The following is a 27,743-nucleotide window of genomic DNA, read 5'->3' as shown; positions in this document are numbered from 1 at the left end:
GCTGCACATGCAAAATGTGATTAAACGTAGAGAAGTTAGGGGATAAAAGGGATTGAGAGACAGAAAATAATCACAATCACATCATAAAAGTAAGTTTCTATTTTCTACCCAATAAAAATTTCAATGTTTAAAACATGGAAAAGGAATTTAAAAAAAAATAAGGTCTCACGTAGCTCAGGCTGGCTCAAACCCACTGGTCTTGACCTGGTGAGTCTACTGCCTCCTGCTCCCAAACACTAGGACTGAAGCATATGTTGCCATAATTGGGTTTTTGTGAGGGGATTTTTAAATTCATTCAATAAATTATATAACTGCTTTCAAACACTGTTGACAGTCCTAGCATATGCTTCTATTTGGAGTTCAACATTTGTTTAGCTTTGTCTCTATTTCACAGGAGGTGACTTCAAGTCCAGTGGAGACTTGGTACATTCTGACAGCCATGTACACCTATAGGATCCAAACTGCCAACAGTGTGAGGCCTGCGCATCACCCTGGAGTCTGCGTGTCTATTTCTCCAGAAAACCAGATTCCTCTTCGGTGAGAGTATTCTGAGAATGAACATGCTATTGACACTGTGCTTTTGATTCCTGTAAAAGGAAATTGCAGTATTTGTCTAACAAGCATAGAAAAAGTGAAAATAGATTGCTAAGGCCAGAAAGTCTCTTGGAAAAAACAACTAATCTGATTTTATAATTTTATAACATCTAAGTCAGTTTTCTATGTAACTCTCATGTAAAGAAAGTCGTCATGGATAAGAGGAATTTGTGATATCCTTTGAGAAGCATGGTGGTATGAGTCCGTGGTGTCATGGTGACTAGTTCTCACCATTGCTTCTTGCAATTCTACCATGGTAAAAGCAAAGAGATTCTTTATAAACATGACATCGAGAAAAAAAGAACAGAGGAGGGAAGAGTAACATGAAAATCACAATACAATTCGAGAAGCTAGCTAGAAGGTGGGTGGTGGAAGCTAGCAGACCATGGAAGCCTGAGTGTCTCAGCCTGGAGTGTGTTGGCTACACTGAAGGGCAGCAGCAGACCGTGGAAAGCCTAAGCGGAGAATTCAGACTCCCCACAGGAATATCTTAAGGACCAGCATCCCATCAAGCCACATGGGCAGGTGAGTACTTCTGTCAGCAATTGTCAAAGCTGGGCAATTGGAAAGGATATGGGTCAAGGAATGGTAGGTATGGCTAAAGGCAGGGTGAGAGGTACCAAAGAAAAACAAGAGGATGTAGTCTAAGGGAAGCCTACTAGCAAGATCCTTAGGGCCTCTGAGCCCTTAGCAATGTCGATGATTCAAGGCTAAAAACAGTGACAGTTTCCCTCTAGCACCAACCAGAAAGAGTTAGGCCATTCCCTTTCGGAAAGTGATCTGGTTCAAGTTTAAAGGCACCTGACTTTTCACTGAAGAAACTGGGAGTCCAGGTCCTCAATTTGCTTTAAGCTTCCAATTAACTCCCTTGCATACAAATGGCAGCCAAGGATCATCAGGCAACCAAAGAAAATCCCGGAAAGTCAAGTCCTTTGGCCATATACATAAGGCAACAACTGAACATATTCAGCAGGTTGTACTGATATGTTGATATATTTATATGCATATATAACAACAAAGGTTAAAAAAAAAGAGGCTGGCTGTGATTTCAGAAGGGGAATGTTACACAAGGGAGGGGTAGGAAGGAGAAGAAGGAATAAAATTGTAGTTTAAATATTAAAAAACAAAAGGATTGACAAGCATTGGACTAAAAGGGACTATTAAAAAAGAAACTATACAGAAAATAGTTTTTTAACCACAATTAATATACTTAGTGAAAAATAAGAAAAGCTATCACATCAAAGAAACAAAACAGAACATGACAATAAAATAAAAAACCTCTTAGAAATTTTTAAATGATATAAAATTAATAATGAATAAAAAAGTTAAGATACTTCAAGTGTGTGAGTGTGTGCACATGAGTAAGATTTTTAAAAATTAGAAGATTGAACTGGTGTTCAATAGTTACCAAAGAAGAAGCCTAAAGGAAAGAAAATTTATTTTTATAATATAACAAAGAAAAGTATTAATGAAATTTAAACAAATAAAAATTCCTAGTGCAAAGAGTATTGTTTCTCAAACTGAGAAACTACATGAAGTGATGAAGACAACAAAATGGGAAGAGTCAAGCGGACAAGAAGAAGATGGCAGTCTGGCCTTTGAGACCCTTCTTAGAGGGAGAGGGAGAAAGGAGTAACACAGGAAAGGTGAGGGGACAGGGAGGAAATGAGAGGGAAGTAGCATGGTAAAAGACATAAGAAAGTACAAGAAATTTTATTACCTGTCTTAGTTATGGTTTCTATTGCTGTGGAGATATATCATATGACTACGGGAACTCTTATAAAGAAAAACTTTAATTGGGTGGCTTACAGTTTCAATCTGTTATCACTAGCAGGTCATGGTGACATGTAGGCAGACATGGAGCTGGAGAAGAAGCTGAGAGTGGAGGAAGAGCTACATCTTGATCAAGCAGGCAACAGAAGTGAACAGTCTCACTCAGTGTCGCTTGAGCAAAGGAGACCTCAAAGCCTCCACCACAGTGACACACTTCCTCCTACAAGCTCACACTTCATAAAAGTGCCTCGCTTTGGAGGCCACTTTCTTTCAATACACCATATCAGCAAACTATCCTGAGTCTCTTACTTTAGATTAGAAAATCATGAAAAGTGGGAAATGGAGTCAGTCAGCAACAAAAAAGAAAAACATGAAGAATATCAAAACTGTGTGATAAAAAAAGAAGCCAGTTGTAATAAGGACATGTGTATGAGTTTCCCAGCAAGCAAGCCTAATCCAGTGACAGATTTTCTATCAGCAGTTGTACACAGCAGTATGTGGATGAGAACTAACTATAAGAAGCAGAAGCCACACATGGCAGTGCACATTGTATAACCAAAGTATTAGAAAAGCTGAAGCAGAAGGAGCCTAAGTTTGACTGAACAACAATAGCCAAGTTGAAAGTTAGCCTAGGCTACATAGCAGGGGTGAATTGTCTGATATAATAGTAACAAGTTCAAATATATAAACAGTAAATTCATTGACATGTAATATCAAAATGCATGCATATTACTGTTTGAAAATTAAATTACAATGAAGATGAAGAATAAACCATTAAAGGAAATAATATAAAGTCAGGGTAGGGAACACACCTTTAATCCTAGCATTTGGGAGGCAGAGGCAGGCAGATCTCTGTGAGTTTGAGACCACTGTGATCCACATAATGAGCTCTAGCACAGCCAGGGCTACATAGTCAGAATGGCTGTCTCAAACAAAAATGATGATGATGATGATGATGATGACGATGATGATGATGATGATGATAGTACAAAAGGAGGGGAGGTGTGGAGGTGTGGAGGGAAGGAGGGATGGAAGAAGGGAGGGTGGAGGGGGAGAGAGAGAGGAAAAGAAAGAAAAGAATATGGAGGTTCCTGATTAAAATAATAAATAAAACAACAGTATGAACCAAGAATCCTACTTCTGGCCATTCAGATAGCTTCCAACTCATGATGTCAACTTCACAGTGACAAAAAAGTGGAACCTATTCAGTCCCTTAAATTGCGATCATTTTCCAGGTGAGCATTATGTTGTATGATACTCTATAAGAATGCTGGGCAGCAGTAACAAGCTACAGTTCCCAGAGAGTCACACAATCAGGAGAGTAAACAAAGGATGCTTCACAGTGCACTACAGCCAAGCTGGGAAGATAATGAACAAGATACATTAAGTGTACTTTTTAGTTTGTGGCATTTTTCAATTATGATAGGAGTACTTAGATATAATCCAACCATCAATCAAGGAACATCTGTACATCTAAAGGAAACAAAATCAGTATGTCAAAGAGACATCTGCACTACCATGTTCATACAGTGTTACTCACAAAAGCCAAGACACAGAACCAATATAAGTGTCCAACAGACAAATGAATAAAGACAATAATGCACATATGCACAACATTCATCCTTTTAAAATGTATGACGTCTTCTAAAAGGAAGGAAATCCTGACATTTGCAACTACATGGATGAAGCTGAAAGACATCATGCTGAGAGAAAGAAGCCAAGCATATAAAGAAAATACCTCATGAACCCACTACATATGGCAATTTAAAAGTCAAACAGAAGAGAAGAAAATGACAGATATCAGAGGAAGAAACTGAAGAGATGTTAGTCACAGGGTACAAATTCTTAATAAGATAAAAGGAGTAAACCCAAGAGATCTGTTGTACAACATGCTCACTGAAGTTAATAGTAACGTGTTTTATACTTTAAAATCGCTAAGAGATACTGCAACTAGCTTTACTTAGTTTTACATAGAAAGGGTATCTAGGTAAGGTGATGCACATATCAACTTGATTTCACCATTCCACAATGTGTTCATATTCCAAAATACCATGGTATATCCATAAATGTCCAAAACTTTTATTTGTCAATTAATAAATTTAAACAAATTCCTTTTAATTGGGGATGTAAAACAGAGACTCTATCAAGAAAGTATCAAACTCACATAAACATTTATTTCTCAAATCCATGTTCTATTTTTATAAATATGATGACAGTATTGTCATCCTGTTACGTTTAATTTATAGGGATAATTACTATTGAAAACTTATATTACCCTGCTTCATTCATAAACAAATTCATGGAAAGCCAAGTTGTTAAAATCATGGCATCATGTTTTGCCTCCTCAGCATTACAGTAACTTGACATTTGCTCCAAATCATGTGTTCAGCAGCACCAAGAACTTCAGGCTCAATATACAGAACTGTAAGTCAATCTAATTACAGACCAGAAGAAAATAAAAGCAGGGCTCAAGAGGCTATTGAAAACAGAAACGTGAGATGATACAGGTGGCAGAGAAGTAGTAATTTTTGTAACCCAACCTTGGAACAAACAAAGGAAAACTAACTCAGGCTTTAAGAAATACAAACCTGCCTCAGCTTTTGTAAGAGGAATAGCAGAGGCAGAGAAATAGCAGAGACATACACTTAAGAGGGGCTGATAGATAGCTGTCCAGGGAAACACAGGAAGGCCACAATCTTCAAGACACAAAAGCAGAAAAGTACTGAACTCAAATCAAGAGAAATAAGGAAGGAAAACTCCTCTGAGTGTGCTACCACCCATAATAAAGCACAGCACATGTGCAAGCATCTTAGGACACCTGCAGGACAGAAAGAACCTGAGAAGTTCTCTCTTGAGCAGGAAATGGACACTAAAAATCAATATATCAATATCACTTAGTTTACAAATACAAAATGCTGTTCTTTCCCTTTTGTGACAGTGGAAGCAAATCTACATCTAAGTGTCTGCATATGCATGTGCCTGTGAGAAGAGCCCAAGTTTGTCCCATAGAGTTTATAAAAAGCTCACAGAAAGAATAAACTTGAGAAACGACAGTCATGGTTAAACTACCCTCACATTTTCATTTTCCGTGATTCCCCTTTAGTCTGTTTTAACTTCCATTCTCCGGTTTTAAATTATCAGAAAACCTCCCCACAATTCATCCCAAGGGCAATTTATCCCTTTTCAGCTGCTAGATGCAGACACAGATCAAGAAACCCTTGAACTTTTAGGAAAGACTACCTCATGGTTCCTACAACTATTTAAGACTACTGTTCTGCATTTAAGTTACAGCTCTTGTTACTGGCAATTGTTTAGCAAGCCCATTCCAGGAAACTTGAGGCTTTCTTTCCTTTTTCATACAAACATTAAGAATTTTCACTAACATTTAGGCTGTAAATAACATCTTGCAAACACCACACTGTTCTCCTATGATGTTCTTTGTATTAATTAAGGCTATTCTTCATCCTAATTCTACCTTTCAAGGTATACTCTCATATAAAAGTCAACAGTCATTTTGGGTAAATGTTAAGTAATAAATATTGCATTCCTAAATAATGGGGCCACTAACAATATCACTTGAATAATTATTCATAGTTATTTCTAGTTATAGTACAGAAAAGCAGGTTTTTAGTATCGGATCTAATACCAAGAAAACATCCAACAACAAGTAAAATGTTGTGTCCGTATACAAGAAAGCTAAGTGTATGTTATGTTCTCCTCTTCCTACCCTTCTATGATAGACGTCGGACAGACTACTTAATATGTTTGAAGAAATCTGCACTGAAACCACTGAACCTCATAGAAAGTGGGAAATACACTTGAACTCATTGGCACAGGAGACCACTTCCTAAATATAACATAGACACTGAGAGAAAACAATTAATAAATGGAACCTCCTGAAACTGAGACGCTTCTGCAAAGCAAACGACATGGTAAATAAGACAAAACAACAGCATACAGAACGGGAAAATATCTTCATCAAACCCATATCGGACAGAGAGCTGATCTCCAAATACACAAAGAACTCAAGATATTGGACACCAAAAGATCACATAATCCAATAAAAAAAAATGGAGTACAGACCTAAACAGAGAACTCTCAACAGATGAATCTCAAACAACTGAAGGACACTTAAGGAAATGCTCAACATCCTTAGTCATCAGAGAAATGCAAATCAAAACAACACTGAGATTCCATCTTATACCTGTAAGAATGGTCAAGATCAAAAACACTAATGACAACATATTCTGGAGAAGATGTGGGGTAAAGGGAACACTCCTGCATTGCTGGTGGGAGTGAAAACTGGTACAGCCCCTTTTGATATCAGTATGGTGATTTTTCAGATTAGGAAACAACCTTCCTCAAGACCCAGCAATACCACTTTTGGGTATATACCCAAAAGGATGCTCCATCATAACACAAGGACATATGCTCGACTATATTCATAGCAGCATTATTTGTCATAGCCAGAACCTTAAAAGCAACCTAAATGCCCCTTGACCAAAGAATAGATATAGAAAATGTGGTACATTTACACAATGGAGTACAACACAGAGGAAAAAAAAAAACAATGACATCTTGAAATTTGCGAGCAAATGATCTACAAAACATCATATTGAGTGAGGTAACCGAGACCCAGAAAGACAAATATCATATGTACTCACTCATAAGTGGCTTTTAGATATAAAGTAAAGAAAAACCAGCCTACAATTCACAATCCCAGAGAACCTAAGACGAATGTATACCTACACTTGATATATAACCTGAAGTGCAGGGGGAAAACGACATGGAAAGATGAGTGGGACACAACATTACTGCTTCTTTGGTCATTAAAAAAAGCAGCCGCTTATGGTACAAAATTATCAAAATATAGAATACAAATTTACTTTCATTTTCCAGCATTTTTCTTTACTTATTAATCAATTATTAAAGTGTTTTTTGCATAGCATTCATCCTGCACTTCTTGTCCAAATACTGGCACTAATTCCTAACACTGAATCAGGTGACATTTACTTTCCTGGCAAACTGGTATAACAAAGGCTTCTTTTGTTTTATTTCTTTCACTCTGACTTTAGTATACCGAAATTAAGAATGGTAAATTGAATAGTGTTGCTTTTAGAACAAATGTAAGACCCTCAAGATGAGGCTCTTGTTTTCAGCACCAAGACCAAACAGACACATTCTGTTGGCAGCAATGATGCTATTGTCTGGATGCTGAGTGTCAGGAACAGAGTAATGACAGCTGACTGCTCCCTGGAGATTAGGACAAAGTCCTTCCAGTCAGCCAAACTAACCAGAGGCCCCCTCACCCTTCCTGTGATTACCCAGGGAAAGTCAGGTCAGCAGTGCTAGACAATCATTTCCTGGCCTCTCTTGAACATACTATACTGTGTCAAAACGGACTAGAGTTTGTTTTACAAAAGAACAACTCATCTATAGCGTCATCCAGTTTCACAGATAAATCCACAGGAGGAAACTACCACATCTAAAGACTAAGAGTTATAGTATTCCTTTCAAAAGTGGCAGGTTATTTTTAAAATGCAAAGAGATCGCCTCAGAAAAGACTAAAAGCTTACTGGTTCCAGAGCTGGACTCTAAGATTAGAGGCTGAAACTCACAACCATAGTGTCTGCAAAGTCTAATTTACACACTGCTTACAAAATCATAATAAGAGGTCTGGAGGACAAGAAAGAGTGGAACAATGCCATCAGCACAGCTATTCCTGAGCAAGAAGCAGCTAGGGAGTCCTCTACATCTCACAGCCCAGAAAGCAAATCCCAAACCACAGTCTGCAGAGGGTATAACTGACCAGAGATGCTTGAGAGGCAGTTGGCAAAAAGGAGACCAAGCATGTTGCTCTACATGCCTCACCCCAACATTACAAGGCAGAGATCTCTAGCCCTCTCAGAATCTGACATGTTAGGGTTCTGCAATGTCTCATACTTATTTTTTAAAGGTGAAAGGCACTACTTGAAAAATATTGAGGGAAAATAAAAAATGCCAGTAAAGTCTTTAGAGTCAGGGAGCTCCGAGTTCACACTTTAAATCTGTTGAGATAACAGAAGCAATCATGCATATACACATCTGTGCATGCATGCATAACACACATACATACACACACACTAAAAAAATAAAAATACATACCTAAGAACTACAAAAATGATGTGATGCTATGTAGCCTTTTTTACTTTATTTATTTATTTTTTATTTTTTTTTTAAGCAAATCAGCCCTTTGACCAAATATAAAAGCATCTCTTAGAAACTCACTTTGTCCTTTAGGCACTAAAAGCAAGGTACCCAGAAAACAATAGCTTTCAAACTTACAGAAACAGTCTTTATGGTCAAGGACCATTAGACACTACTGTGGCACTGCTCTAAACCACACCTGTAAGGGAAGGTGACCACTGCCAGACAGGAAGAAAGGAGGTTCACCTGCTTGATTTTATTCCGCGAGTTAGTGATGCGCTCTGTGATACTCTGGTAAGTGCGAATGGCTGTTGTCAATTCTGTGTAGTGTTGAACGATCAATTCATCCAGGTCACGGTCGCACTTCTCATAGGCTTCTTCAAGGCGACCTTTCTCATTTTCTCTGTCTTCAACATCATCGCTGGTAGACAGAGTCCTGGTGAAAACAGAAATTATAAAGCTGTGTCAAACTTCAAAACAACAATCTGAAGAACAGTACCCAGTCAATACACTAACTAGTACATTCATACTACAAACAAGGAAATGATGAGAGTTATCAGAAAATATAAGATGACTTTCAAAGCTCATTCCAGCACCCACCTAAGTACATGCACAGGATACCTAGCCAGAGTTCATTCTTCATCTATTCTCTTGACCCCTGAAATTATTTTAATCAGAGAGCAGGTATATGGAGGGAAGCTGGGTAGTTCTTGATTTGTAAGAATCATGATAATCCCTAACAGGTCCATTCTTCTTACAATTTTGACTAATAAAACCTACAGAACATCTAAAGAAAGGTCCCTTTTCCAGCCCAGGACACTGACAAAAAGAACTGAGGATTTCAGACACTCTGTCATCTGTGGAAGCAAAGGCAAGGTAAATGTTACTGCAGCGGTGTCATGGGCCTCGTGAAGGAGTCATCCCTGAAGTAGCCCTCTCCTCAGGACTTCTTGTTAGGGGAGATAGTAAACAGCATTGTTTAATCACTCTGGATGACCTTCTTTCACATGTGGCTGAAGTCTACTAGAGGATAAAATTTGTCTCACCAAGGAACCACCTTCTAAAGAGCTCATGTGAATGGCCTAAAATTGTAACAGAAGCCCCAGTAGTCTAGGGATAAAGTCATGTTAATTCTAAAATCCGTTACAGCAGCAGTGGCCTAAGCTGCACTACAAGACAGCGCCTGCGTTCACTGTTCTTCAAGCAGCACCAACAAGATTGATAGGAATCAACAATAACCAGACAATGAGATAGGTACAGTTATTAAAAATCTTTCAATAACTCAGTTTGATACATGGGCCACAGATCTTTGTTTCCTCCATTATCTTTCTTGGATAATTTTTTTTAATTTAGTATTATAATAAAGAAACCTTTTTCTCTTATCTGCTCCCTGTGGTAATTTAGAGTTTCATTAAATTCCCTCAGATTTGTCAGCTTATACATTCAGCCTAGTTTATTTCATTTATCTTTTTTAATTTAGGGAGGGGGTATTTTAGGTTCTCAATGATGGATGCAATCAATTATAAGTCCATCATTAGAACTGCTTTCAGAGATGGTCTGTCAGCAAATCAATCACATACCCACTTCCAGATACTTTCGAGCAAAATACTGTACAACCGCCTTCTCCAAACTGTCACTCAGAGCAAGGGGTCTTAATTCATGAGCCACACAATATATAAAACTTCTTTTTCAATTTAGAGGAGAATTCAGGAGGCCTGTCTGTGACTTCAATGTACCTTCCAAAATGAATTCTGTAAATGTGTTAGGGACGCCAAGAGATCAAGTGTTGCATGAAATGAAACAGTACCGAGAGCTATGAAGGGCAGTACCAAGCCAGACCCTATTTCCTCATCTTTAAACTCGTGATCCTAAGACAGACAATTTCCAAGGCTGTTTTCAGGTAGAGAGCACACAGTATTTAACTACTAAAGTAAATCAACTTAGTCTTAAAGGGAGAGCCACAAAAATCACCTTCGCTATCCGGTTCCGAGTATCTTAGCATGTCTCTCTGTTGTTTTTATGATATATAACTTTGCTCTTTAAATCTGAAAGCTTCCAGGATGCTAATCTAAAAAACAATCAAGAAATGCCTTCAATTTATCAACTGTCCCATTGGTAAGAGTTTCTGGATATTTTACTCAATCCCTTCCGCAGTGCTACACAGCATGAGCCTGCCATTTTCACAATGCTTTCCATGTTTTCCTTCCCCCTCACATACACACTGCCATTTGTGGAAAGAAACATGCCAAACATCTCACACTGTTTACCTTAACTAGTCAGAATTACCATTAAGGAAAATGTCAGGCCCAGGGAGGACATCCTTCTCCAGCATGATCTGTCACTGCAATGCATTACTGGATCATTAGGAGTTACTTAGGAAAGAGAAAGGGTTACTAAAATGAAAATTAGGAGTAAATTGATTCCACAGGGGATCTTTTCTCCTATTTTCATATCCAGAGGAAATATTTATATAAGAAATATCCTGTGCCAAGCTTGACTCACACTAAAAGTCCATCCTCCTCCTTTTGATGGAACCTGAGATGAATGACAGTTTGTCTTTAGTCAAACACATATTCGAAAACTCTAAAAATACAAATTGTTACAATAATTTTTTTAATTAGTGAAGAAAAAGGCAGTAAGATAAGGAAAATAATAAAGACAGAAACCAGCTTTACTCGGCACTGTATGGAGTACATGCCCACTCCTGCTGGAGAGTAGCCTGGCGTTATCCTCTGGCCCCTTTCCACACTAGCAGCAGCTGAGCTTTGAAAAGATTAATTTGCCCCCTCACACAATAAGAATAAAAGATCCTAGAAGGAGGTCTGTTTATAGAGTAGGTTTTAAACAACTGCAGAGTAATTAAAACCTATCTCTGAACTCTAACTACCTAGGTTGAGCTCCTTATTCCTACTGCCCGGTTTCATAGTGTGGAAGTCTCCATATGCCACCGTGTCACTGTGAAAAGGTGTGGGGCTTTGAAGCCTACTTCCAAACAAAAAGAGGTATTATATATCACAAAATAGACACAATTATTCTAAACATTTTTCTCAGGTTTTAGTTAGGAGCAGTTTTTATCTTTGTTTTGAGGGAGTTTTTTGTTTTCATTTTCTAAGACAGTGGCTTGCTATTCAGCTCAAACTGACCCACCAATCACTGTGTAGCCTTCAAGGCTGACCTCTATGATCTTCCTGCCTCTGCCTCCCAAGTGTTAACATACAAGCACCACCACACCTGGTACTACAATGCAGTTTTAGTGAAAAAATGATCTACGATCTGGTAGACAGTCGGTGCTGATGAAACATATTTCATGTGTGAAATGTCAGTACTAAGCCTAGAAATGTACGCATCACCCATTGCCCTGTGTCCAGCACATGGGACATGGGGATAAATGTGAGGCCTAAGGTACAAACAGAAGCAAATGCAGTGGTCACATAGTAAGCACATAATGAGTTGCTATTTTTCCTGCCTCAATCATAAACTGAGAATTTCACCCTAATCATGTGACAGCTCACCTAGAAAAAAGAGAGAGAGAGAGAAAAAGAGAGAGAGAGAGAGCGCGCGCAAGCACTGGGTAGTGATGAAACACACCTTTAATATAAGAAAAAGATGAAAAGATGAACATGAAGCCCTACACGTTTCTCTTTGAAGGGGGCAGGAGAGAAGGGGCAAGGAGGAGAGAGGGTTCGATACAGGGTTTTCCTATGCATCTTTGGCTCTCCTAGAACTCATTCTCCACAGAGTGCCCTAGAACTCACAGGGATCTGCTTGTCTCTGCCACCTGGGTGCTAGGATTAAAGGCATGCGCCACCACTGGTTGTTCTGGTTTGATTTGGTTTGGTTTGGTTTTTGTCAGGACAAGATTTCTCTGGCTAACTCGCTCTGTAGAGCAGGCTGGCCATGAATGCAGAGATCTGCCTGCCTCTGTCCCCTAAGTGCTGGGATTAAAGGTGTGTGTCACCACCCAGTTCTTTTCTTTTTAAGAAATGCTGCTGGACATGACAAAAAGGTTAAAAAAAAAAGAACAACAGAAATAAATAGGCAGAAGCAAAGGACAATAATGTAAAATTGACACTCCAAAAAGCATTCAAATTACACAACCACTCTTTAGATTTTAGATTTTGCCCCTACTTCATGTAAATCTTGATTATGATTTACAAACTGCTGTGGAGTTCACAAATGGAACACAAAGGCATAAACTAGTTTGCAGTGAAACTGGACACGGAGACATTACTAAAGCACAGAGAATTTCTCACTAAGACAGCTCTGGTATTTTACATGATGAATTACATCTCTACCCACGACTAATTAATCCCCAGGAAGGAATATGTTCACCTAACAGGCTAAAGGTCCACCAAATCTTTCTAGCAGGAACAAGGATGGTAGATTGTGCCAGTAGATTCACAAGCCACCAGCTCCCAATGAGTCCCACAGACAAGCATTAAAACATGGGATAAAGATACGGAGACTGAAAATGAAATTCATCCATTTCCTTTCTTTTAAACAGTAGCTTCAGTCTTTCAGTTGGCCAGTCAAATGCTGTGAAAGAAAAATAAGCACTCATGGTCAGCAATCCCTTCTATGGAGCAATCCTGCTCTCACTTCGGACTTTTTAATAGAGTAATGGAGTCCAGACAGAACAAGAGTATAAAAGTCAATGCCGTGGTTTTAAAAGATCAATGGAAGTGCAAACAGGGAAAAGCGTACCTATGAAAATCTGGCTGCTCACCAAGACAGCCCATCACTCACTGAAGCTAGAACTTTTGATCAAAAACGGAGGAGTAGAATATAAGAAGAAAACAACCAAACTCAGATTGCTGCCAGGAATACACCAAACCCTTCTTGGGACACTCAGCAGGTATGTCACATAGAGGCACTCGGGGTTTGCAGAAGGAGCTGGTGGGACAGCACTTACCCAGCATGTGCAGGGTCCTGGGTTCAGTCCACACCAGTTCATAAAAAAAGGTTCACTTTTCTTTCCCCATACTACTTATCTATACAAAAAGTTGAACACATTAGTCAGGTGTAGTGATGCAAGCCTTTAATCCCAGCACTCAGAAGGGGGAGGCAAGTTAATCATTGTGAGTTCAAGGCCATCCTGGTCTACATAGACAGTTCCAGGACAGTCAGGGCTACATAGAAAGAGATGGTCTAAAAATAAAAATAAATAAAATAAATGTATAACATACAGGTTTATAAACTGAGCTAGATATGGTAGTCTCAACACTTAGTGAGGTAGAAACAGGAAGATCAGGAGCTGAAGCCAACCTCAGTTACAAAGAGAAGTTGTAGCCAACCTGGGTTATATGAAACCATCTCAAAAACAAAGCAAGAAAACAAAATCATAAGAAGTATCCTCATAAAATCCAACAAATAGTTGTTTTCAAAAGTAAAACTGCAAACTCAAATAGGGCTTTGCAGTGGGGCAAGCCAGCACTGTCTTCTAATCCCAGACACTTAAAGACTAAGGCAGGAGCATGACTTTGAAGTCAGCCTGAGCTACACAGTGAGGCCCTGGTCAAGGCCAACCCTGGTCTACAGACCGGGTTCCAGAACAGTCAGCACTGTCACACAGAGAAACCCTGTCTCAAAAAGAAAACGAAAAGGAAAAGGAAACAGAAATTCTTTAAAAAAAAAAAAAAAAAAAAAAAAACCTCTGTAGCCCCAGTTAAGGCCTCAACCTCCCTGGGTGCTTTTCCTTGAATAACAGGCAATAAAGTAAGAACACCTACCTCTCCAGGATGTTTTAAGGACTGAAGAAATGTGGGGATGCAGAATGGAATGTGGACTCACAGCATCAGAACCAAAATAAATCTATGAATCCCAACATTGTTAGCCCAAATACCCTCAAGCCTCCCCACCCGAGTTCCTTTAGATCTATTATAAACCATATCAGACCTTTCCTCTAGATTCCCAGTGTCTAGCTCATTAGATGTCTAGTAAAGAGCGACATAACGAGCAGTAGCAAGATGCAGGATGTGGAAAGTCACACAGGACAGCTCTCCGCCTGGGACGACCGCAAGGCAATGGTCTCACTGGAGATCATGCATGCTCATGAAGTCCTGGAAGGAATGCAACAGCTCCGGTGGCCCTGCCCAATTCACTGATTCGTTCAACAGCATTCACTAAGCACCGTTATTTACCAGGTAGTTCTAAGTGGCTAGACACACAGCAGTAACTAATCTAGCCCTCCCTCAAAAAGCTAAGATTTCAGTATGGAGGGGCAGGCCATACAGTAGGTAGGGAGGGAAGGCAGGAGGCAGGAGCTGTGGTACAACAGATAAGAAAAATGGCCTCTTCCAGCAAGGGTACAAAAAGGAGGGATGTGAACCACACCTCTGTAAAGACACCCTCTGTGGGGAAGCTGTTCTAAAAGATGCATGGGCCATGCAGGAGAACGAATTCAAACTGTTCAAACTCTGGCAAGGAGATCCTGCGGGCACTGACTGCTAGTGCGGCAGTGACAGGAGAGAGGTTAGGAGGCAGACTGGACACAGGTCTGTGGGTTTTTCTCCGGTGGTCACTGGAGCCACTACTCAGCCAGTGTTTTAGTGGTAATAGCAAGTAACCACATTTACGCTGGTTTCATTTTAATTATCTCATCTCTTTCAAAAAACAAATATCAGAGGTGTTTTATCTAAGAATATAGTAAAATATACAGACTATCATTATATAAAAGTAAAATGTAAGCAGATCACATGGCCACAGAGTTCATAGTAAATGAGTTCCTAATCACATTTGAGCTTTCAAGCAGTCAAGGCAAAAAGTTTGAATTCTCACTTTCTAAAAGATTCCTTTAGGAAAGTCAAATTTTCATTTAAAACAACAAGGGAGGGGGCTGGAGAGATGGCTCAGAGGTTAAGAGCACTGACTGTTCTTCCAGAGGTCTGAGTTCAATTCCCAGCAACCACATGGTGGCTCACAACCATCTATAATGAGATCTGGTGCCCTCTTCTGGCATGCAAGCATACATGGAAGGAATGTTATATACATAATAAATAAATAAATAAATAAATATTTAAAAAAAACACAACAAGGGATACATTTTACAACATAGTCAAAGATGTCCTCAAAAATCTTCTGAAAACAAAATAACAAATTTTACATCAACATCTCTTCAGTAGCATAGTAAAAAAACTAAATTCAGGCTACCATATATAATAGATAGATAGATATTTCAGGGAGCAGGGAGAGATAGGGTTTCTGTATCCAACAGTCCTAGCTGTCCTGGAACTAGCTCTGTAGACTACAATGGTCTTGAACTCACAGAGATCTGCCTGTCTTTGCCCCCCCCACACACACACACAACCCCAGTGCTGGTATTAAAGGTGTGCACCATCACCACCCAGCCAGGCCTCCCTATTTTGAAAAACAATGGATATAATCCTGATAGATTTTTTTTTCTTCATTCTCATCTAATGACAGAATGTAGAGAAGTTCTAGAACTAGGTAAATCAGATCATCTCAGCAAATCTTTCCAGTTGAAGCTACCACCTAGCAGTTCTCTGGAGAGCAAAGAGCACACAATCAGTATTGACACAAGACTGGTAACTATCACAAGACAGTGTGACAGTGTGTGAATGCAATGGCAATCACTCCTGTCTGAGCCTCCAGGTTACCTGTTGGACGATGACAGGCTCCCGCTCTGGAAGCTTACAGTATTTTAACAAGGTGGTAAAGAGACCTAGCTCAGTTATAAACAGAACTGTGCACCCCATCAAACTTTTTTTATTTTATAATGACATCTCAATTCTCTACTCGGACTAGGTTTAGAGACGAAAGTCAAACAGAGGAGATTCGGCAAGATCAGGAGAGCTTCATCTAGAAGTACTGTTCTTACGAGAAAAGCAAGAGACGGGAGGGAATCCTGTCCACACAATCAGAGGGAAGGCCCCCATGGGGACAGAGCAAGGAGGTGACCACCGATATGACAAGAAGAGAAGCTTTGCCAACAAGCCATCCTGAGGGTGCTTTGACCTTGGACTCGGCACCCAAAGGAGTGAGAAGGTACATTTCTATTGCTTATGTCACCCAACCATACGTGTTTTTTGATGGCTGCTTAAACAGAAAGCTACACTCACTGCCTCAAAACTCACAGGCAAATGTTATTTCAGTTGGTTAATTCTCATTCTCTCTCTGTTTGCTGTTAGTTCACCTCGTGTTTGGTGGTTTGGAGCTGCATGGGGGGCGGGGGAGGTGTGGTAATTTTGCTTTGGTTTGCTTTGGTTTGGTTTGAGACAGAGTCTCTCTGTATAGCTCAGGTGACACAGAGAATTACTAATGTCCTGCTCTAGTTGCCCAAGTCCACAGATTGAATGTACACCACCAGACTCAACTTGTTTGGTTAAATTCTCAAGGCAAATGTTATCAATTAGCATAAGCAACATACATTCTTGACAAATGTGCATGTAGAATTAACTGCAATACAGCCATGGATGGCTAAGACACCTAAATTTTGGTGACTCCTTCAGAACGAGCTAGAACTGAGCCATGTTTTCTGAAAGCTGACAAGGGGGCTTACCTGTCTACTAAGGGCATTCTTTGTTAGCCTACACTGGTCTCTCTTCTACAAATAATAAAGACTAAGAAAACAATTAATGGGACTAGAGAAATGACTCAGTGGTTAAGAGCACTGGCTGCTCTTCCAGAGGTCCTGAGTTCAATTTCCAGCAACCACACAATGACTCACAACCATCTATAATAGATCTGATGCCCTCTTTTGGCGTGCAGGCAAACATGCAGACAGAACACTGTATACATAATAAATAAATCAGACAGATGGATGGATAAGATACAAATACCGTTATAGAAAGAAAACAATTAATGGTAATCCCTTCAAGCAACTAAGAAAAATTAATTACAAGTACAGCTTCATGAATCCGAAAATCACTGATTAACAAATGACAGAGCACCATCTACAATAGGAATCAAGTGTTCCTGGTTACCCTCTTTCTGAGAAGTACTTCATGTGGGCCTAGGACATCAGCCAGATGCTGCAAGGTCCCTGTGCTTCTTATCATTAAGAACCTCAATCCCCAGCCTGGTCTACAAGAAATAGTTCTAGGACAGGCTCCAAAGCTATAGAGAAACCTTGTCTCAAAAAAAATAAATAAATAAATAAAAATAAAAAGAACCTCAACCCCACCACCAGGGATCCCTTCTCTCCAACACCAGAGCACAAGACAAAAATTGAACTTGAAGGTGGACGAGTTTCCAAGTCTTACTCCACAAAGTGAAAACGGAGTGCTTCATAACTGGTCTTTTCAGAAAAAAATATCCCTTTCTGTTAGTGATCCCACAAATGTCTAGAGCCGATATGACCCTTCAAAGGTTGTGTTTTCTTCCCACACTGCTCCGTTACATGATCAGTTCTACCCAGCACTTGCTTCAAAGTACTAGAGACACATTTTCTTTCCAAAATAAGAAACCAACCCATCTCATACATGGCTGACAACAAAATATACCTACAGCCAGCAGGGAAACTACAGACAACAGCTCTAGGCAGGAGTAGAGAGAAACCCAAACCCATGAGGAAGAGAAAGAGACTGAAGGAAACAAACACTACACAGCTCAGTCAGAGTTCCAAGCTGATTATGCAAAGCAGAACACACTGCTACACTTTGTAGATGGTGAGTTATTTGTAACTGCTTCCAGGGAGTTATCAAAATAAGAGGCCCTCATCGTGAATCTAAGATTGAATAAAGGATCACACATTAAAGAGAAGCTAGAGATGTGTATCACTACATAATCACACAGATACACTTTACTCAAAGCAGAAATCGGCACCTCACTTTCAAATTGGATTTTATTCTATTCAATTATACATTGTGATGCCTTGATTCTTAATTATGGCTTATTAGAGCCTATGAAATACAGGATAATCCCATCCTGATAGCAATTCATAATGACAAGTCCTTCTGAAAAAGTTTTCTCATGCATAAGAGCATCCCTTAACTGTACAGAGAGACTTGTATAACTTCAAGTGACAGTAAACAAACAATGTCTGCTTTAAAGTCAGTTGAAAACTACTGTCTGGCTTCAGACAGCACTTAGAGCCAATTACTACACCCAATACAATGTGCACAAAGTGCTTCAATAGTGCAATTAACTCAGTTATGCAGAGCAGTACTGGAGACCAAAAACTATAAACTCTTATACAACAAAGAAGGTCATTATCTAAAATTAAGTAAAATCACCCAATTCACTCATAAAACTAAGCTTAAAGCTGACAAAGTCAACTTAAAACTCCACCTCTTTCCTAGTTTCTTATAAAGTCCAGAATCCCTCAGAAAGCTTTGTCCACAGAGATCCTCATTGCCTGGGGAGTTCCTCACAGTGGTGTTTTACAAGATTCTGACAGGTATTATGCAACCAAATACATACTGGAAATTGGGGGGTAGGCTTCTTAAATGTAAGCATCCATGAGGCTTTAGAATACAGGTGTTAATGGAAAAATGACAAGATCTAAAGTAATGGTTCTCAATCTTCCTAATACTGTGATTCTTTAATACAATTCCTCTGCTACTTTTCACTAATTTTCACTGCTACTTTATAAGTTTTCTATTGTTATGAATCATAATGTATATAACTATCTGATATGCAATATACTTGATATGTGACCCCTGTGAAAAAGGTCGATCAATCCCCAAAGGGGTTAAGACCCACAAGTTGAGAACCATTAACCTAAGGCTCTGTCATACAGCATTTCGGTGATTTACTGATCTGCTTCAAGATATAGTGCCACATTCCAATCTGGCCTCACCTATTCCCAAACTGGTTCCTACCCTGTTCTCCAACTACATCAACAAAATCCTAGGCATATATCTTATCATGCAAACGATCATCTCAACAGCAATGCCTTTTTAAACTTTGGAGATGCATTTTCTTTTTAATTGTACGTGTGTATGTGTGTGTTTACATATGTGAATGCAGAGCCTATGGAAGCCAGAGGCATCTGATACCTGTGGTGCTAAAGTTACTGGCAGTCTGAGCTGCCCAATATAGGTGCTGGAAACCAAACTGTGGTCATCTGCAAGAGCAGTATGTACTCGTAACTGTTGAGTCATGGCTCCACACTGAGTAATACTCTTTTTCAAAAAGCATATTCGATAAAGAGAAGAAAAGCATAGCTTTATCATTATCTCAACTTTTAAAAACAGATAACAATTTGAATTTGTTTCTTATATCTTATTTCCCCAGATCATCTGTACAGTTATAAAAATGCAAATTCGTGTCATATGGGTGAGGCAGTGCCTGAGATGACAGTTTCTTAGCAAGCTTTCCAGGGTGATTTGGATATAGAATGATGCAAACAACAATCCCTGGAAAGAAATGGTGTCTACAAAGACTGAAAAGTGCAGTGATACGGCGACTAGAATGCTGTACATCCAGAGACTGAATACTTTGTCTTGGGCTAGCTTTAGCTCCTGGAACAGGCATTCCTTGGCCTCCTGTGTGTAAGAACTAACATCCTGTAGCTAATAAATAAAAACCTTTGGAAATCTACTGATTTAGCAGACCAAGAATGTCCATAAACCAAAAGCTAAGAACTTCATCAAATAGCATCTTGTGCCTATAGAAAAGCCCCCCTCGTCTGGTTCTGTCTCTTCTGAGGCACACACCATGTATTTTAAACGTCCCTTGATTTATGACTTTCTTTGTTTCATAAAACTATAAAACTGCCCCCACTTTAAACCATGGAATCTGGGATAACCTGAATCTGTGTTCCCAGGCCACAGGCCCTCAAAATGCAGAATAAACTCGTTCTTTTTCTCTTTAAGGTGAGAGCTGTGTCAATAGCACTCTAAGTTTTAAATGAAAAACAAACAAGACCTTTTGAATTATGTTCTACTTTACTTTTTGAAAGGGTTATAGTAACAATTCAGAAAAAAATTCTCATAAAAAACTTGAAATGCATAATTTTTATATCAACACTACCAAACGCAACACAAAAGTATTCTTTTATTACTTTGTGTTAAATTCTAAGTCCCAACTGTTTTCAAGGCCGAATCCCTAGCACATTAAAAAGACAGGCTACTACTCTGCGGATCAAGGTCGTAACTCATTTCATAGCTTGAAAGCATTTAACAAAATGTAAACAGCAGCAGACTCAGACTGTTTGCAACAAAAAGCAGAACTTACCACTGCAAACAACCGCCAAAAGCCCACCAAGTAGTAATAAAAGCCTCTGAAGCCTGCCCAAAGAAAACCTACCGTGAACACACTGAACACCAGACTAACAACCTACAACACTACTACTGAAAGTGGCAAAACAACAATAGAGCTATATCTTTAAAATAAAGATCTATAAGGGTGCACAATCATTTCAAGACATGTCTCAGAAGAAAAGGTTTAATGAGATACATAATAGTGGCTGAGAATTTAACCCAGTGGTAGGGACTTGCCTAGCAAGCAACAGAGTCCTGGGTTTGGACACCAGCTCTGAATCTGTTTGTTTGTTGTGCTATAAACTGGACCCAGGTGCAAGGTCCTGGGTTTGGTCTCCAGCTATGAATTATGAACTGTACAATGAATTGGACCCATAGGAGGCATGTCAGGCAACTATTCTCAAATTTAGTAAAAATAAAGTTTCTAACCAAAGACACTACAGACACTAGAAATGAAAAATTAACCATCTGTTCCAACCTGCACAAGGCACTTTCAAGTCCTGTCTTATTTCATGTTCCCCCAAAACCACACCAGGTCCTCTGATCATCCTGTTCCCTAAATGGGAAAGTAAGACTGGGGGCACTATGGGGACTGATTAATTCCAAGTTATAGGACTAGTTAAGTTTTTATCTAACCAAAGCCACACACTGAACTTCTCACCAAAGGCTGTGTTCAGACATATTATCTATAAAGGCATGAGTTGGAAAACTTAACAATTTTTCAATTATCACCCAATAATAAAACTACAATACTCAAAGTTTTCAAGAAATTCCAACATTAACATTGATTCCTAAGGCTTTATAAACCAAGACTCATTTCTTAGCTAGGGTTTCTATTGCTCCAACACCTATAACAGAACAAACGGAAAATTAGGGGGAAAAGGTTTATTGGGTTTATACTTCTACATTGCAGTCCATCACCAAAGGAAGTCAGGACAAGAACCCAAACCGGAGAAACGTAAAGGCGAGAGCTAATTCAGAGGCCACGGAGGGGTGCTGCTTACTGGTGTGCTCATAAAGGTTTGCTCAGTCTGCTTTCTTATAGAACCCAAGCTCACCAGCCTAGAGATGGCCCACCCACAATGGTTGGGCCCTCCCCCACTGATCAATAATTAAGAAAATACCCTACAGGCTTTCCTACAGTCAGATCTTATGGAGGCATTTCCTTCATCTGGGTTCCCTCTTCCCTCAGATGGTTAGTTACAGTTTGCAAGTTGATATAAATCTAGCCAGCAGAATGCGATTCCCCAAGATATTAATTCTGCATGTGCAACCAGGAAATGGAATTTTCTTCTCATTTACATAAATCCCTTTATCGGCAGTCTCAGAATCTCCTGGAAGTTTAGTGTTTGTTCTATTTCCAAACAGCATCTCATGTATCCCTTATCACAAGTGCTACAATTACAGGTATGGAGCACCACACCCAGTTCCGACTGGGGCTCAAACCCAGCTCCAGGCCTGACACTGTTTCTTCTGAGAGTAGCCTGCAAACAGCACTGCATCACTGAGGGAACACAGCTGAGGGAACAGGGTAAGAAACCTCAAGGCAATTTTGATTTGGACTCAGATGAAGAGAGATGGTGGCTAGGAACAGAATCTATGCCTAGCACAGCTCTTGGGACCCAGCTCAAAACAGAGTGGCCAAGTTCTTCCTGCCACAAACTGTCACAAACCTCAAAGGTATCTCTGTTCAAAGCCCAGATCAAAGCCAGGACCCCTCAACAAACTTTACTTTGAATTAACTATGGGCTGACCAAAATATTCTCTACACAGGAAGGAAGGAATTTAACAGGAGCCTACAATAAAGGATTTTCTACGTTTTTGAAATTCCAACTTCTGTGAAGACATAAAAGTTGATGAAAATATGAGCCTCCAACTGCCTTCAAATCTCCTTGACATCTGTAACCAGACTGTCTACAATAGCTCTGCTCCAATGTTTCAATAAGGTCTCCTGAAGTCACAACCAGAGTCTGTCTCCCCAATTAAACTGGCTATTTGCAAGCTGACGTACAAAAAAAGGCATAGTCAATGTTTAATTGGAAAGCAAATCACCTAACAGCAAGTGGTAGACACATTCCCCAATTAAAAATCTGACAAGAACTCACAAAAATAAAACAGCATCTTCAAAATGCCATCTTGCTTATTTCACAACTCCAACTTCACACCAAACAAAAGGTTGAAGTGGGGTAATCAATAGGAAAGAAGGAAGACATAGTGTGTGTGTGTGTGTGTGTGCGTGTGTGTGTGCGCAAAGCTATCCAAACTTAACTCTATCCACCCAATTAGCTCTGTTGTAAAGGACCAATAGTGACTAAACCCAAAATCTACAGTTAGTGGCAGTCTCCAAAAGATCAAATCACAAATACTATCTCTCCTCACCAAAACCCTTACTCACAGACCTGAGGAGTTCTAAACAAACACAAGAGCGGACCATTACACACTTGACTGGCCTGAAACGTGTTTATTCAGGGTTTATAAGTGATTAAAGATTTTAATTTACATATTTTCTAGGTCCTTTCCCATCAAATATAAGACTGCAATTGCAACGCAATGTGGTGATGGCGCACCTGGGAGGCAGAGGCAGGTGGATCCCTGTGAGTTCAAGGTCAGCCTGGTCTACAAGGTGAGTCCCAGAACAGCCAGAGATGTACCACAAAGAAACCCTGTCTCAGAAAGAGAGAGAGAGAGAGAGAGAGAGAGAGAGAGAGAGAGAGAGAGAGAGAGACTGACTGCAATTGCACTATATTTCTGTTTTTTATTTTAAATTCTCAGTGATGGACTCTGATACTCACAAAGCACTGAGTCATTGTCTAATTAGTCACTACCAAGTTAGAAAATGGCAACGAGAACTGGGTGTGATGGGGCAGGCCTGTACCCCCAGCATCAGGAGTTGGAGCCAGAAGAATCAGTGTTCAAGATTATCTGTGCCTACATAGCAAGTTCAAAGCCAGTGTGAGCTACATGCAACCCTCCCTCAAAACCCATATACAAACAAAAAGAGTAAATGGCAAAGAGACTGGGGTATTTCCTTTGTGTACACTAGCTCAATCCTTACATTAGACCTTATCTGGAGTTTAATTCAATACTAAAAAGGGTCTACAACAAGAAATGTTCTTCTCTTCTATTACGAATAGTATGTTAGCCAGGTGTCGTGGCTCACATCATTAATTCCAGCACTTGGGAAGCAGAGGCAATAGATCTCTGAGTTCAAGGCCAACCTGGTCTATATAGCACGTCCAGGCCAATCAGTGCTGAATGGTGAGACCTTATCTTAAAATAAAAATAAACAAATAAATAAATAATAGAATCATTTTAAAAGCAATATAAAACATTACAACACATAACCTAGTGTAGAGATGATATTTTACACATTTGGAAAAGAGAACTGAAGGAAATTTTTCAACAATCCTAAAGAAGAAAAACAGCTGTGACATGAAAAATTAAGATGAAACAATTAAACTCTCCAGAGGACAGTGGATTCTGCCACTGACTTAATTTTGTGAGGAAATGACTGGTCTAGTGCAACATGAAAGCTCTAGCAAGTATCCAAGTCAGGAAAACTCTGACTTTACAAACACAAACTTAAAATGGGCTTTCTGTGTAAAGCTTGTTGCCAAGGCAACAAGAAAAGGTCTAGTATTTCAAGAGATCTGAAAAAACGTTAAGGGTAGAGGGAGGTAACAAGTATATGGGAAGATTTAAGATTAATGAAGGCCGCAAGCTGAAGATCTGAAGAGCAGAAACCTGAATGACACACAGTCACTAATAAGAAATGCAAGGTCCTGTTCTTCCAGCTAGGGCCTTTCTCACCCCAAATCTCACGACCAAAGTCATAGCACCATTCTCTTCCTATGCACTGTTTATGAAATTTAAACCACTGAGTTAAGCACATAAGAAAATCAGGAAGGAAACACCAGCAAAGACTGGCAACATCCTCCTTCATTCCAAAGCCAAATGTTTCTGTGTTCAAAGGAATGCTGGAACACAAACAGTAACACTCCAGCACAAAAAAACATCTAGTCTTCTGGCATGAACCCCAATCTTAACTAAACTTCCCTAGAATGGTAGGTCTGGCCATACCTTACTAGCATGATTGTAAAAAAACACAATAAAGGAATCATGTCATCCAAGTGTTCTGACATGATCTAGATTAGGAATCAAAATTAAAACAGTACTTCACAACAGAAGTCAACGGAAAGGATGCCTGGGCCAAAATCATGGTGAAAAAGTGAAGGTGATGTGGACTGATTTAAGAGACAGATAACCAGCCAGGCAGGGGTGGCACACAGCTCTCGGGAGGCAGAGACAGGCAGATCTCTGTGAGTTCCAGGACAGTCAGGACTATTTCACCGAGAAACCCTGTCTTGGGGCAGGGGGTAACCAAATAAGGCATGAGGCCAGGGGTTGTGATGTACACCTGTGATACTAGCACTTGGCAGATGGAAGCAAGAGTTCAACGTTATTCCTATTTACATAATGAGTTTGAAGCCAGACTGGGCTAGAAGAGACCATAACTCAATAGAAAACAATTATTCAGCAGTGATGTCCCCCTGAAGATGACCAAGAATTAGCTCTTCAAGGAAAATGTATGTCTCCACACCAGTATCAGTCAAAAAGCTTTAAGTCCTTTTTCAGGGTTTAAATATCACAACTTGAGGGTAAACAGAACTGCCACTTAAGATATCTGACATACAAAGCCTACAGAAGCAGAAGCAGAGGATGGGACATTTGTTTGCAGCTGTTCCTGTCCCTAATTCCCTCCACTTCCACGGAAGTGACCACACCTTCCATAAATCCTCAATCTCTGTAACATTCCATCTTTCTCCAAGTCCTTTCATACTCTTTATACATCTCTATCTCACAAGGAGACTATACACTCAGGAGTAATATTCTATCTGACTTGTCTTTGCAAAGCTCGAAGCATTCATTCATTCATTAATAAATACTTCCTAAGCATTAAATAAATGACAGACACCACACCAGTAAATACCGATTGTTTATGTGAGTGTTGACTATCAGGTAGGAGAAAGAACAAAAAAGCAAATTCAGAAAAAGATTCCCAACATTCATACTAGAATTTCAGAGAAAATTAAGATGGGCTTTGATTGAGATTTTACTATCATGGGATAAATCTGTGCTGTATATTGTTAAAGACTACGAGTCTGCAGTTACACGACTATTTTCTCTTTGTGACCTACAAAGTGTATTACTTTCACAGAAAGTTCTATCCTCTCATTTGTAAAACAAAATTGATAATAATTTAACATGTCATTGTCTAAACTACTGTCTCTGACATAAAACCATAGATAAGTCTTTTTCAGTCCACTAAGTGGTAAACTTTTTAAAGCTTGACTTATCCATTCTTTCAAGGGCTGACAACCTACCATAATCTGGTAGGTCCTGGATTTTTTTTAAATTAAAAAAAAAAAAAGTCATCAGTACCATTACAGGAGAGTGGTCATATTATTAGATCAAGAACTCAAATCAAACTGCAGGCCAAGTGGGGGAAGGCATGTTTGTCCCATGAAAACATGTGGCGTGAAATTCAAATGACAACAAAGTATAAACGTGTCATAATGCATTTTATTCAAGCTGGTCTAAATTTGCTTAACTTCTTAAACATGTTTTTTCAAAACAGACCAATAAATAGTCCACCAACTCCCACGCTCACCCTATTATTTCAGGAGGACAGTAAGGCAGTGGGCAACTTGACATTCTGTTTTGGTACAGTTATGGGGGAAAGAATCTGGAATAAGAGAGCCAACAAAAATAAGAAACACATGTGTCCCTTCAATACCCAGTCCTGGCCAGCTCAACTGGGATCAACTGGGGAATAGCTGTGGCTATTCACAGGTGGGGGAGAGCGCAAGAGGGGACACTGCAACTCCTGCCAGGAGACTTGGGGCTGGCCCGGGGAAGCCCGGCCACTGCTGGCCCTTCAGAGTGCGAGCTGCACCCGGGTCACCGGGACCTGGTTAAGGAATGAATGAGCACACCTGCGGCGGGCTCCTGCCCGCACCCAAGCGAGCCAGCTTTTAGAGTCAGGGACCCGCGTCAGGACCGTGCCCCGAGGAAACTGAGGCGCGGGCTCCACTCCTTAAGCCCGGTCCCAGAGAAACTTAGAGTCCTAGGGGCCGCCCCGCCGGACCACAGGCCCTGGGGAGGGGCTGGGGAGGCCAGGAGGAAGGGAAGGGCCGGCGGGCGGGGCCCGACCGATGCCTCTCCCTTCCGCAGCGGAGGGCGAGCCGCTGCCCTGTCCTCACCCGGCCTCCTGCCTCCCTCACCTGATCACCGAGATGAGCAGCCCCGAGGGGTCTTTGCTTTTGCTGACTGTGCTCCTGTATTTCCCACCAGCTGCTTCTGCCGCCATCTTGGTACGGGAGCGAGAGCCAGGTGCTTGACAGGACCGGGAAAGAGTAAACTCCGCGGCAGAACATTCACCAATGGCAGAAGAGAACCGCAGAGGCGCGGAAGTGAAGAGACCAATCACTAGAGTGAGAAGGCGGGACTGACGCTCCCCTGAAGGACGAGGCGTCTGTTCACTCTAAGCACTCTGGGAAATGTAGTTCTGCAAGTCCTGGGCATGCCTGGACAATAAACCAAAGTCTCCTAATTGGTGTCTTTAGATCTCTTAAGACCTTAGGTTCCTTATCAGTTTACCCCCTTTTACAACTTTATATTTTTAGTTTAATGTATCTGATGGTATCAATATGGATATGCAGCTGAGTGTATTTAAATGAAGGCCCCAAAGATATGCTTATCTCGTATGTGCAAAAATATTAACTTCAAATACTGTCTTTGAATCAGTCAAATGCAAAAATTTGTAGGCACAAACTTTTCTTTGGTATTTCCTATGACAGAATTTTCAACATTTGTCTTATGTTTAAGTTCACTTTTGCATGTTGCAGTTTTTTGAAAAAAAAACATAACATTCAGAAGCAGGCAAATGAATATTATTGATAAAGAAAAGGGAATAACTGAAAAACAAAGCTGGCCAGAGTGTGGCTGCCTTTCCAAACGAAACAA

General features: G+C 40.0%; 1 protein-coding gene across 2 annotated transcripts in view; it reads right to left on the bottom strand.

Annotated features, from left to right (window-relative positions):
* Exoc4 (exocyst complex component 4) overlaps positions 1-27,158 on the bottom strand; it is a 699,662-nt gene extending 672,504 nt beyond the window's left edge. For both annotated transcript variants that reach the window (XM_087901868.1, XM_087901869.1), the window contains exons 1-2: positions 27,002-27,158; positions 8,800-8,989 (exon numbers count right to left, since the gene is read on the bottom strand). In XM_087901868.1, coding sequence (XP_087757994.1) covers positions 8,800-8,989; positions 27,002-27,087 — 276 coding nt within the window. In that variant the 5' untranslated portion in view covers positions 27,088-27,158. The remainder of the gene's footprint in view (positions 1-8,799; positions 8,990-27,001) is intronic.
* Between the last annotated feature and the right edge of the window lie 585 nt (positions 27,159-27,743).

This window comes from Myodes glareolus, chromosome 25 (assembly GCF_982192425.1).
Source record: "Myodes glareolus chromosome 25, mMyoGla1.1, whole genome shotgun sequence".
Lineage (NCBI taxonomy): Eukaryota > Metazoa > Chordata > Mammalia > Rodentia > Cricetidae > Myodes > Myodes glareolus.
This window is presented reverse-complemented; position numbering and strand designations above follow the sequence as displayed.